An 11,123-nucleotide genomic window follows, 5' to 3' on the forward strand; every position below is an offset into this window, starting at 1 on the left:
GTTCTACAACAACAGTCGTTACCGGCAACGGCAGTCACTCGGTTTAGTTGCAGCAATGGTCATGGACTCACCTGGAACCAAAGAGGCTAAATCAGGGGTGTCCAAAGTGCGCCCCAGGGGCCTGCAGCGAAGAAAAACTGTAAAATTAAAAAAAAATAAATAAAAAAATTAGCAGTAATTTCACAAATAGTTAAAATAGAGAAAATAAGATGTAATTTATGCATTCATTTTCTACCGCTTTTTCCTCATGAAGGTCACGGGTGGTGCTGGAGCCTATCCCAGCTGTCTTTGGGCAAGAGGCGGGGTACACTCTGGACTGGTGGACAGCCAATCACAGGGCACATATAGACAAACAACCATTCACACTCACATTCATACCTATGGACAATTTGGAGTCGCTAATTAACCTAGCATGTTTTTGGAATGTGGGAGGAAACCGGAGTACCCGGAGAAAACCCACACATGCACAGGGAGAACATGCAAACTCCACACACAGATGCCCAAGAGTGGAATTGAACCCTGGTCAATGTTGTAATAATGAGGGAAAATATTTAGTAGCATGAACATATCTACAAATACAAAAAAAGATTTAAGTTGGGATATTATTAAACAAAAACAACAAATAGTGGGAGAGTGGTTAGGAGCTAGGAGCTAGGAGACCAGAGTTCGATTCCACCGTCGGGCATCTCTGTGTGGCGTTTGCATGTTCTCCCCGTGCATGCATGGGTTTTCTTCCGAAAACATGCTAGGTTAATTAGCGACTCCAAATTGTCCATAGGTATGAATGTGAGTGTGAATGGTTGTTTGTCTATATGTGCCTTGTGATTGGCTGGCCACCAGTCCAGGGTGTACCCCGCCTCTCGCCTGAAGACAACTGGGATAGGCTCCAGCACCCCTGTGACCCTCGTGAGGATAACCAGTAGAAATTGAATGAATGAACAAATAAAGTTGCAAGGTAGAGTAAAAAGCTTTTTCACGAGAAAAAAGTCATACTTATGAGAAGGAAATTTAAATAATTGGAAAAATATATATTTTAAATGGAAACAAATAATTAGGTTTGGGAATATGTTACAATATGGGAATATAGTCAAATATTACAAGAAGAAGATCAAGATGACAGTTGAAATAACTAAAATAATCCTGAAACAACCCGTCAATCTATGCATGATGATGATGGCTGTCGGTTGCCATAGCAACGTCATGACTGTCAAGCTTGACAGTGACGCGTACGGTTTGAAATGTGACAGAGGAAGGACGAGTCACGATAACATTGTTCCCTCATAATATTAAAAATGTTGTACACCAATCTTGTACATATTTAAAACAGAAACATATTTTAATAGTTAACTACATAAATAATGTTTTAATAAATTATAAAAAAATATTGTTGATGCAGTAACTAAAAAAAAACAAGTCAGATTAAGAGGTATCTTAAATAATGCTAATGTAGCCATATTTATTTACTACACTCAAATATACACTCAAATATTTTAATCAATCATTCATGTAAATATATAAACAGGCTCTTCAACAAGACATACTGTATTTAGGAAAAAAAAAAAACACATATGTAAACCCGAGAGGAAAGGACTGACGTCGACCGCAAAGAACAACAATCCCATTTGGAAAAATTCATCCTTTGAGAGGAAAATTGGTTGTGCTTCACGCAAACACACACACACACACACACACAAACATGAGGCCAATGCACATCATTGAGGTAGCACGTATGTACACAGCATAACACAAATACATAGAGCTTTTTTTTCATTAAAAGTAGCCATCATTTCACAGCTTTTAAAAATATACATCTTTAAAAAAAACATAACACTAAAGAGAAACATGCTGTTAAATGTATTTATAGATAAATCATCCGTAACCTGAGCTGCACTGCATGCTTGACACAAAGCAACTGGAACAACAACAAAAAAAAAGTGAAGCGCTATATTACATACAGTACCAACATGTTTCATCTTATGCAAGTTATTCTCATCCAGGTAGTACTACAGGTAGTACTAGTAGTTAGCCAGATTGCTGTATAGCATTTCTCTCTCTCCCACTATGAGTATGGTTAAGTGTTCTTTGTAATCCCCCCCCACTTCATTCCCATTATGTGAAGTAGTGACTGCCTATCCCAAATAAAGAGCTACTTCAATTCAAGCAGCTGAAGCTCCTTGGTCCTACTCGACATCGACACGTGAACGCCACAGTACTTCAATAAGCTCCATGGTGTTACACTCGTTTATCACGCTTAATCGGTTCAGGTAGAATTTAATGATAAATAGTGAAATATATAGCATAAAAAACGGTTCACAATCACCTAAATAGAGTTTTAAACATGACTGGAGCAGCATGAAATGACACCATTAATCAGAGAAAATCAAACTTAACAGACTCACGTGCTAGTAGTTCCGTGTTGTTTTTTCCTGGACAGCGTACTTCTGGCATTAACAATAGCTCGTTGTGTTGCAATGGCGGCTTTAAATGGCTTTACACTCGTGTTCCTTAATACAGTAGACACAATAAAAGTTAAATAAGTTATTTAAGACGGAAATAAAACTCCTGCTCGAGCAGCGTCTCAGAAAACGTGTTCCCTCGGCAGTGTTGCGAACTCCTCAGTAAGAAAGGTTGCTATTGGCTGTCTGGGAAGTAGCTCGCTGGCGTCATGGGGTAATTTGCATATATTTGCATATGCTGTCGTAACGGATGCTGTAGTAAGACCGAGACCACCGGTGATGTGCGATATCACTGTTGTTTTCGATCCGATACCGATACTTTGTGCAAATGTCTGATATAGCGAGGGATGACTGTGTACATCTTTATGACATTACTGTAATATTTTTTACTAAATGTTTTTTTTGTAGGATTAAAATCCTACAAAATTGCAGCCATTATGCAAAGGGGTCATAAAAGTGCAGGTAATGGTTAAGGCAAAAAGGTGAAATAAAGTCTGATGGTAAAAGTCATTTGAAGTGATGCATTGGCTTTTTTTTATGTCCAACCCCCCCCCCCTCCCCTCCCACCACCACCACCACCACCACCAAGTTTGGAATATATGTGTATATATGTGTGTATATATACACACATATATATGTATATATATGTGTGTGTGTGTGTATACATACACATATATACATACATACACATAAACACACACATACAGTGAAGAAAATAAGTATTTGAACACCCTGCTATTTTGCTATTTCTCCCACTTAGAAATCATGGAGGGGTCTGAAATTTTCATCGTAGGTGCATGTCCACTGTGAGAGAGATAAACTAAAAAGAAAAATCCAGAAATCACAATGCATGATTTTTTAACAATTTATTTGTGTGATACAGCTGCAAATAAGTATTTGAACACCTGTGTATCATCTAGAATTCTGACCCTGAAAGACCTGTTAGTCTGCCCATTAGAAGTCCACCTGCACTCCATGTATCATCCTGAATCAGATGCACCTGTTTGAGGTCGTTAGCTGCATAAAGACACCTGTCCACCCCATACAATCAGTAAGACTTTAACTTGTAACATGGCGAAGACCAAAGAGCTGTCCAAAGACACCAGAGACAAAATTGTACACCTCCACAAGGCTGGAAAGGGCTACGGAGCAATTACCAAGCAGCTTGGTGAAAAAAGGTCCACTGTTGGAGCTATCATTAGAAAATGGAAGAAGCTAAACATGACGGTCAATCTCAATCGGAGTGGAGCCCCATGCAAGATATCACCTCGTGGGGTCTCAATGATTCTAAGAAAGGTGAGGAATCAGCCCAGAACTACACGACAGGACTTGGTCAATGACCTGAAAAGAGCTGGGACCACCGTTTCCAAGGTTACTGTAGGTAATACACTAAGACGTCATGATGTGAAATCATGCATGGCACGAAAGGTTCCCCTGCTTAAACCAGCACATGTCAAGGCCCGTCTTAAGTTTGCATATGACCATTTGGATGATACAGAGGAGTCATGGGAGAAAGTTTTATGGTCAGATGAGACCAAAATAGAACTTTTTGGTCATAATTCCAATAAGCGTGTTTGGAGGAAGAAGAATGAAGAGTACAATCCGAAGAACACCATCCCTACTGTGAAGCATGGGGGTGGTAGCATCATGCTTTGGGGGTGTTTTTCTGCACATGGGACAGGACGAGTGCACTGCATTAAAGAGAGGATGACTGGGGCCGTGTATTGTGAGATTTTGGGGAACAACCTCCTTCCCTCTGTCAGAGCATTGAAGATGGGTCGTGGCTGGGTCTTCCAACACGACAACGACCCGAAGCACACAGCCAGGAAAACCAAGGAGTGGCTCCGTAAGAAGCATATCAAGGTTCTAGCATGGCCCAGCCAGTCTCCAGACCTGAACCCAATCGAAAATCTTTGGAGGGAGCTCAAACTCCGTGTTTCTCAGCGACAGCCCAGAAACCTGACTGATCTAGAGAAGATCTGTGTGGAGGAGTGGGCCAAGATCCCTCCTGCAGTGTGTGCAAACCTGGTGAAAAACTACAGGAAACGTTTGACCTCTGTAATAGCAAACAAAGGCTACTGTACCAAATATTAACATTCATTTTCTCAGGTGTTCAAATACTTATTTGCAGCTGTATCACACAAATAAATTGTTAAAAAATCATGCATTGTGATTTCTGGATTTTTCTTTTTAGTTTATCTCTCTCACAGTGGACATGCACCTACGATGAAAATTTCAGACCCCTCCATGATTTCTAAGTGGGAGAAATAGCAAAATAGCAGGGTGTTCAAATACTTATTTTCTTCACTGTATATATGTGTAAATTCAAAAATGAGAAATGTAATGTAAATCATTAATTATGTAATTAATGATTAAAAATAGAACAAAGAAAATACACAAAAAATAAATGTATATTTTCAAAAATTAAATAAAAACAATTATATAAAACTGGGATTAAAAAAATGAAATATAGAATAAATAATAATAAAGAATAAAGTCAAAGGTCAAAGTATGTATGAAATAAAATAAAATAAAAATGATAAAATAAAACAAAAAGTGGCACCGAAAATAAGTACAAAAATAATACAATGAACAGTCAATTCCATTATTGGGGGTTGGAGGTGCCACAATATTCCTTTAATGCAGTGGTTCTCTATTTTCTGTCACACCGCCCCCCCCTACCTGGGGACATGACCGAACATGCTCCCCAGATTTGAAACCCTATTGAGAAAGTGATCCTATGTATTTTTTCATCTGTACCGTAAAGACTGAAGTCAAAAATGCAACAAAATGGAGTACAGTGAAGCATGCTAGTACAACAATGATGGCAGGCTTGCACTGATATTGAAAGTCTTCCCTGCCAGTCACGTCGCCCCGGGGGAGCCCACCCCGCTATTTGAGAAGCACTGCTTTAAGGGGTTTCTGCAGCACACGATGAGGTGCTCTCAAACACCGTGGAATAATAATAATAATAATAATTTCTCTTCATTGATTTGCTATGGTTCGTCCGAGTGTGCTGTGCATGGTTGTGCATGAATCCCTAACATTACGTATACGTCCCATATATGACATGTCTCCTATGTAAGGCAAATATTGAGCTTGAAATGGAATCCAGGGGGCGCAGCTAGAGATGAAAACACACTGTGTGTTTTAATGTGCTCTTCAAGATATACAAAAGTCCCCCTGCTTTAGTAGCCGGGTCAGGTGGGGTGCTGGAAAGGTGAGTTCAGGGTCACCGTGGCCTCCCTGGGCTCCACGACGCGTCGATTCGTCATCTCGCACTCGTTCTGCCGCGCGTTCTCCTCGTTCATTTGCGACACCTCTGTGGTGGCCGCCTCGAACCCCGGCACGGTGTTGGCCACGTGCACGACGTGCACTTTGTTGCGGCGGTTCTTGCTGAGGATGCAGCTGAAGACCTTTTTGAAGCCCTTGCGGAAGTGCTTGGAGACCAGCGCGTAAACGATGGGGTTGACGCAGGAGTTGGCGTAGGCCATGCAGTGCGACAGCAGCCTGAAGGCGTAGGTCACCTGATTAAAGGGGAAGTCTCCGTACAGGTAGCACAGGATGACGACATGGTATGGAAGCCAGCAGATGCAGAAGAGCACCGTTACGATAATGATCATTTTGGTCACTTTGCGCTTGGCCCGTTTGGACTCGGACATCCCATCCAAGGGGTCCACGGCCGTCCACAGGTACTTGATGGTACGCGTGTACGAGAGGCTGACGATAAGCACCGGGATGACGTAACCAAACAGGAAAGTACACGTGTCCAGCACCTTGCGGTCGCGCTCCTGCCAACCGGGTATGCACACCGTGCTGTTGGCGTAGTCCACCAGGTCATAGTAACTCAGGTAAGGGCCCGCAAACACCAGGGACAGGCCCCAGATGACCGCCATGGCCACCACCGCGTTGCACGGCGTTCTTAGCTCTCTGGAGCGTAGCGGGTAGCGAATGGCCAAGTACCTGCATATTAAACACAATACAAATATAGAATGCAATATAAACAACAATAACAATGACCTCAAACGCAGCATAACATGAAAAGTCACAAGGCTGAGCTTTTCTGTACACTAAGATTTTTTCCCCCCATCTAATTTTTGTGCTATATGACGCAACACTATGCAATTCAACGCAATGCAGAGTAGCATAGGATAGCATACCGCAAAAATGTAATAAACGGTAAAAGTTACAAGTTCAGCCACTCCTGACGCTAAGAATTTTGTCTTCTGTCGAATTTTTGTACTATTTAATGAAACACTACGTAATTCAACGCAATGCAGAGTAGCATAGGATAGCATAGCATACCGCAAAAATGTAATAAACGGTAAAAGTCACAAGTTCAGTCACTCACCCATGCTAAGATTTTTGTCTTTTTTTGTGCTAATTGACGCAAAACTGCGCAATTCAACACAATGCAGCACAGCATAGGATAGTGTAACATAGCGCAAAAATTTAATCGGAAGTAAATGTCACAAGTTCAGCCACTCCATACGCTTAGAATTTTGTCTTCTGTCGAATTTTTGTGCTATTTAATGCAACATTATGCAATTCAACGCAATTCAGAGTAGCATAGGATAGCATAGCATACCGCAAAAATGTAATAAACGGTAAAAGTCACAAGTTCAGTCACTCACCCATGCTAAGATATTTGTCTTTTTTTGTGCTAATTGACGCAAAACTACGCAATTCAACACAATGCAGCACAGCATAGGATAGTGTAACATAGCGCAAAAATTTAATCGGAAGTAAATGTCACAAAGTTCAGCCACTCCTTACGCTTAGAATTTTGTCTTCTGTCAAATTTTTGTGCTATTTAATGCAACACTACGTAATTCAACGCAATGCAGAGTAGCATAGGATAGCATAGCATACCACAAAAATGTAATAAACGGTAAAAGTCACAAGTTCAGATACTCCCCATGCTAAGATTTTTGTCTTTTTTGTGCTAATTGACGCAAAACTACGCAATTCAACACAATGCAGCACAGCATAGGATAGTGTAACATAGCACAAAAATTTAATCGGAAGTAAATGTCACAAGCTCAATTTTATCCCCTATGTCATTTTTGTGCTACGTAGCGTAGCAATGCAATACAACGTAGAAAAGTCACTAGCTCAGCTATGCTATCTCCGTACGTTAAGACTTTCTGCCCCTTATGAATTTTTGGGGCTATGTAACATAGCTCTATGCTACTCATTTTAACGCAACGGAGCATAGCATAGCACAAAAATTAAATTGGGCCAAAAGACATAAGGTCAGCTACTATTGCCAAATTTTCATGCAACGCAACTAAACGCTACGTAGCATAGCACAAAAATTTAATCAGTGGACAAAAGTCACTAGCTCATCTACTCTTATGCTAAAAATTTTGCTAAAACCCCAACATAACGTAATGCTATGTAAAGCAACGCAAAAATTAAGCGACTCCCTTATATAAACAAGGGACAAAATAGGTAAAATGCAAAGCCAAAAAAAGGAAAACAATAAAATCAATGGTGAGGTGACTAAAATAAAATACAAAATATATAAAAAAAACCAATAATTCATGATAATAATAATACATGATGTGGACAAAATATTCTTAATATGCACACGTGGAATAAAATAGACACAAAAAAATGTAAAAAGTGAAACAATCTTATTGCATTTGCGACGCAGCTCACATCTTGAATAATGTAAAAGTATTGTCAAACGTTGATGATCAGAAATATTTGGCAAGCTCTTAGTATTACTCCAACGTGTACAGTGTGTATGCAGGACATGAAAGATCATTCTAGATCTTTGACTCGCAGGCCGCATTTTTATAATAAAATTGACGGGGGGGGGGGGGTGGGGGGGGCAGACGGTATAGCATTTTACATGTGACAGTCCATTTGTACATGTATATTTTTACACATATTTTACACGTAAAAGTGTCATGTAGTCTGCTATATGTGCACTTTGAGATCATTTATTTGATGTAAAGTGCGTTATAAATTTATTATTATTATTATTATTATTACGACCAATCCAGGGTGTACCCCGCCTCTCGCCCCAAGACAGCTGGGATAGGCTGCATTATTATTATTATTATTATTATTATTATTATTATTATTATTATTATTATTATTATTATTATTATTTTTATTATTATTATTATTATTATTATTATTATTATTATTATACAGCTATGATAGGCTCCAGCACCCCCGCGACCCTCGTGAGGATAAGCAGTAAAGAAATGAATGAATTATTATTATTATTATTATTATTATTATTATTATTACGACCAGTCCAGGGTGTACCCCGCCTCTCGCCCCAAGACAGCTGGGATAGGCTGCAGCACCCCCGCGACCCTTGTGAGGATAAGCAGTAAAAAATGAATGAATTATTATTATTATTATTATTACGACCAGTCCAGGGTGTACCCAGCCTCTCCCCCAAGACAGCTATGATAGGCTCCAGCACCCCCGCGACCCTCGTGAGGATAAGCAGTAGAAATTGAATGAATTATTATTATTATTATTATTATTATTATTATTATTATTATTATTATTATTATTATTATTATTATTATACAAGACAGCTATGATAGGCTCCAGCACCCCTGCGACCCTCGTGAGGATAAGCAGTAAAAAATGAATTATTATTATTATTATTATTATTACGACCAGTCCAGGGTGTACCCAGCCTCTCGCCCCAAGACAGCTGGGATAGACTCCAGCATCACCCGCGACCCTCGGGAGGATAAGCGGTAGAAAATGAATGTATTATTATTATTATTTTTGTGCTTGTGTCCCTTTTTTCAGGAGCATTTTGTAAACATCAGACCACATCAAATAACGAAATTGATAAAACAGCTACTTCAACCATCAAAAGGTTGTCTCAAGCCATGATGCCAGGTTGTACGTTGAGTTTAAATGAAATATTTTGGAAAGAACAGGCGGGCCATATTCAAATACTTGGCGGGCCGGATGTGGTCCCCTGGCCGTAGTTTGCCCACCCCTGTTCTAGATCATTCGTAGATCATAGATGCGTGTTTCACTCGTTAGAACAAGCCACAGGTTAGAGCTTTTGATGTTGCCGGGCAGATAAATGATAAAAGGAAGCACCAAATGCTGTCATGGAGCGTCGATTTTAAAGATACTGTTTTATGAATTTGTTAGCTGAGTGAATTATTACAAGTAGATTGTAGAAGTACTGTTATATGAAATTGTTAATTGTTATTTAAATAATAATTAATAACACAAAGAATCAGGACACTGAATGGAGTGACTATGCCAAAGGTAGGACGTACTGTGCTGGGCGTGCGCAGCCTACCTGTCCACGGAGACGGCGGCGAGCGTGAAGCTGCTGGCGTACATGGTGAGGTTGATGAAGAAGTGCACGGCCTTGCACATGAAGGAGCCGAAGACCCAGCCCTCCAGCGAGTAGATGGTGGCTTGGAAGGGCACGCAGAAGATGATGAAGAAGAAGTCGGCCACGCTCAGGTTGAGGATGAACAGGTTGGTGGTGTTGTAGCCCACCTGGCCGCTACGCAGGAGCACGGCCAGCACCAGGCTGTTGCCCACCGTGCCCAGCAGGAAGATGAGCGAAAAGACCACCGATACGATGACGCTGGTGGGGTTGAGCTGGTAGCTGTCGGAGGAGTTCGCTTGCACGCTCGGCTCCATGTCCATTTTGTCGGAATGTCTGGAAAAAACAGAATTGTAATCACTTAGTTTAAAATTGACTATGTCGGAAAAGGAGTAAGAAGCACTTTTTTCAGCAATTACTGATCAAAATCAAATCAACTTTATTTGTAGAACACTTTTCCTGCAAAGACATGCAACACAAAGTGCTTTACAGAATTAAAAATTACCACAATTAAAAGAAAAAACAATTACTAAGAAAACCCTACTAAGAAAAAAAATCCCTAAGAAAATCATACTCGACCAGGGGTGGGCAAACTACGGCCCGGGGGCCACATCCGGCCCGCCAAGTGTTTGAATACGGCCCGCCCAATCTTTCCAAAGTATTTCATTTAAACTCAACATACATTTTGATGGTTTTATCAATTTCGTTTTTTGACATGGTCTGTTGTTTACAAAGTGCTCCTGAAAAAAGGGACACAAGCACATAATAATAATTATAATTATTATTATTATTATTAGATTATTATAATTATTATTAGAACTATTATGATTATTATAATTATTATATTAATGCTAATTATTATATTATATATAATATTATTGTTATATTTGCATATTTGACATAATAATAATATAATAATTATTATTTTAATTTTATTGTAATTATTATAATATTTTAGTATTTTTAAAATATTTAAATATAAATACAAAATAATAAATAATAATAGCAGATTGCATGACAATTTTACAGATACAATAATACCAGGTGGACTGTTACGTGTAAAATATATAGTCTGCCCCCCCCCCCGTAAATTTTGTCATATCAATGCGGCCCGTGAGTCAAAAAGTTTGCCCACCCCTGTACTAGACACACAATCACACAAAATCACACACAATCACACAATAGGGAGACATGGCATGGCACTAAGGATCAAGGAAACGCCATCTTTGGGGCCGTCCACACTGGGAGGATCCCTCCGAGTCCGACAGACGGGCGGACCCCCCACATTAAAGGGAGGAACCCCCAGCCGGCCGGGTCGAAGGGACCCTAAG

At 39.9% G+C, this 11,123-nt stretch overlaps 1 protein-coding gene and 1 long non-coding RNA gene across 8 annotated transcripts in view; both read right to left on the reverse strand.

The window, feature by feature from the left end:
* LOC144901837 (uncharacterized) overlaps positions 1 to 137 on the reverse strand; it is a 31,361-nt gene extending 31,224 nt beyond the window's left edge. For both annotated transcript variants that reach the window (XR_013629925.1, XR_013629924.1), the window contains exon 1: positions 72 to 137. This is a non-coding gene — a long non-coding RNA (uncharacterized LOC144901837). The remainder of the gene's footprint in view (positions 1 to 71) is intronic.
* Positions 138 to 4,797: 4,660 nt separating this feature from the next.
* galr2b (galanin receptor 2b) overlaps positions 4,798 to 11,123 on the reverse strand; it is a 126,341-nt gene continuing 120,015 nt past the window's right edge. For all 6 annotated transcript variants that reach the window (XM_078797466.1, XM_078797467.1, XM_078797469.1 and 3 more), the window contains 2 exons: positions 9,757 to 10,128; positions 4,798 to 6,419 (listed from right to left, as the gene is read on the reverse strand). In XM_078797466.1, the coding sequence (XP_078653592.1) occupies positions 5,657 to 6,419; positions 9,757 to 10,115 (1,122 nt within the window). In that variant the 5' untranslated portion in view covers positions 10,116 to 10,128 and the 3' untranslated portion in view covers positions 4,798 to 5,656. The remainder of the gene's footprint in view (positions 6,420 to 9,756; positions 10,129 to 11,123) is intronic.

Source organism: Doryrhamphus excisus, linkage group LG16, assembly GCF_037039965.1.
Source record: "Doryrhamphus excisus strain RoL-2023G ecotype Guam linkage group LG16, RoL_Dexc_Guam_v1.1, whole genome shotgun sequence".
Lineage (NCBI taxonomy): Eukaryota > Metazoa > Chordata > Actinopteri > Syngnathiformes > Syngnathidae > Doryrhamphus > Doryrhamphus excisus.